Source organism: Mustela putorius, unplaced genomic scaffold, assembly GCF_011764305.1.
Source record: "Mustela putorius furo isolate JIRA1106 unplaced genomic scaffold, ASM1176430v1.1 tig00000564_pilon_pilon_pilon, whole genome shotgun sequence".
Lineage (NCBI taxonomy): Eukaryota > Metazoa > Chordata > Mammalia > Carnivora > Mustelidae > Mustela > Mustela putorius.
The window spans coordinates 46905-48910 of NW_025421416.1; the positions used below are offsets into that span (position 1 = coordinate 46905).

The following is a 2006-nucleotide window of genomic DNA, read 5'->3' on the forward strand; positions in this document are numbered from 1 at the left end:
ATGACAGCACATCCAAATGGCACCATCTCCACTGAGGCTTCAAACTTCCTCCTGAATTGTTTTGTCAAGTCCCCCAGCTGGAAGTTCTGGTTGTCCCTGCCCCTCAGCCTCCTATTTCTTCTGGCCATGGGAGCCAATGGTGTTCTCCTGGTCACCATCCGGCTGGAGGTCTCTCTGCATGAGCCCATGTACTACCTACTCAGCATCCTCTCTCTGCTGGATATTGTGCTCTGCCTCACTGTCATCCCCAAGGTCCTGGCCATATTCTGGTTTGACCTCAAGTCCATCAGCTTCTATGCCTGCTTCCTTCAGATGTATATCATGAATTGCTTTCTTGCCATGGAGTCCTGCACATTCATGGTCATGGCCTATGACCGCTACGTGGCCATCTGCCACCCATTGAGGTACCCATCCATTATCACTGACCAATTTGTAGCTAAGGCTTCTATTTTTATTTTGGCCAGGAATGCATTTCTTACTATGTTCATTCCCATTCTCTCTGCCCGGCTCCATTATTGTGGAAAACATATAATTGAAAACTGTATCTGTGCCAACCTCTCTGTGTCCAAGCTCTCCTGTGATAACATTGTCCTTAACAAAATATACCAGTTAATTGTGGCCTGGACTCTTCTGGGCTCTGACCTCATCCTCATCTTCCTCTCCTATACTTTAATTCTAAGAGCTGTTCTTAGACTCAAGGCAAAAGGGGCAGCTGCCAAAGCTCTGAGCACATGTGGCTCCCACTTCATTCTCATCCTTTTCTTCAGCACCATCCTTCTGGTTTTTGTTTTTACCCATATTGCCAAGAAAAAAATTTCCCCTGATATCCCCATCTTACTTAATGTCCTACACCATGTAATTCCTGCAGCTCTCAACCCCATTGTCTATGGGGTACGAACCCAGGAGATTAAAGAGGGGATTGGGAAAATCCTGAGAAGAGTGGGAAAGAGCAGCAACTAATTGTGTTCTAGCTCGACTTTTCTCAACCATGAATGCTCTAATTCCATTTGAAAGGCAGGAACTTGGAGATAAAATTACAGTCCTAATCCTCTCTCTAGACATGCCTGAAGATCTGACCTGCATGGTTTGCCTCTTACCTATCACATATCACATATGTGATATATCATATCACATCTTTCACCTTCCATCATTTTCAGGAAGTGACTAAGGATATAGATGTAAAAGTCTCATAATACCCAGACCAGGGGCTATGAATTTTCATGAGCCAAGCATCATACTTCACTGTCTTCTCCTGATTAAATTCCTTTTAGAGTCCGTGTGATGGAAAATGCATACTCACTTAAACATGTGTGGCTGATGGGAAGTACCAGAACTTAAAGGAAGTGAATTGACTTCGGAAAATTAAAATAAGATTGAAAAGCAACTGTTAAAAAGTGGTGAGAATAATCATTATGCTTTAACCTTTCCCTCAGGCACTCAAACATATTTAATGAAAGTTATCTTACATCTATCACAGAACTGGAAAATGGAACTCAAACATACATAAATCTTGATCTAAAGACCTACTCTAAAGGCCTAGGGAAAAAAACAAAAACATGTAAAATCACTGTAATAAGAATTAGATTAAAACACATAAATAAGCCCAGAGGAGAGAGGGATTCATTTCTGTAGGCTGTGACTCCTTTATATATCTGATCTCCTCCTTCAGTCCCTCAGTCAGAACTGCCTCCCTAACAGCTTCTCAAAAACATGAACCACATTCTTGTCTCTGGGACTTTTGGCTTGTTGTTCCTCTGGACACATAAGTCCTTTCCTCAGGTCCATTGGGTCTCCCTGACCACAGGAAAAGAAAGAAAGAAAAAAAGAAAGAAAGAAGAAAGAACGAAAGAAAGAATATTCTTTCCAACAATATTCCCCCAAAGCACAGATGATGTCCTAACACCTCTGCTTCCCTGTTTTGCATAGCATTAATCACTATCTACTGATGGTACATTTTGCTCATTTATTTGTTTAGTCAGCCCTAATTTACTAAAATTTAAGCAGTA

General features: G+C 41.6%; 1 protein-coding gene across 1 annotated transcript; it reads left to right on the top strand.

Moving 5' to 3' along the window:
• On the top strand, nucleotides 1–960 carry LOC123392422 (olfactory receptor 56A3-like). Its single transcript, XM_045081430.1, has one exon. The coding sequence runs from the start codon at nucleotides 1–3 to the stop codon at nucleotides 958–960; it is 960 nt and encodes a 319-aa protein (XP_044937365.1).
• Nucleotides 961–2006: the final 1046 nt, after the last annotated feature.

Bases quoted from the DNA above. Each gene is read 5' to 3' on its own strand.
- LOC123392422 (XM_045081430.1), top strand. From the start codon at position 1: ATGACAGCACATCCAAATGGCACCATCTCCACTGAGGCTTCAAACTTC.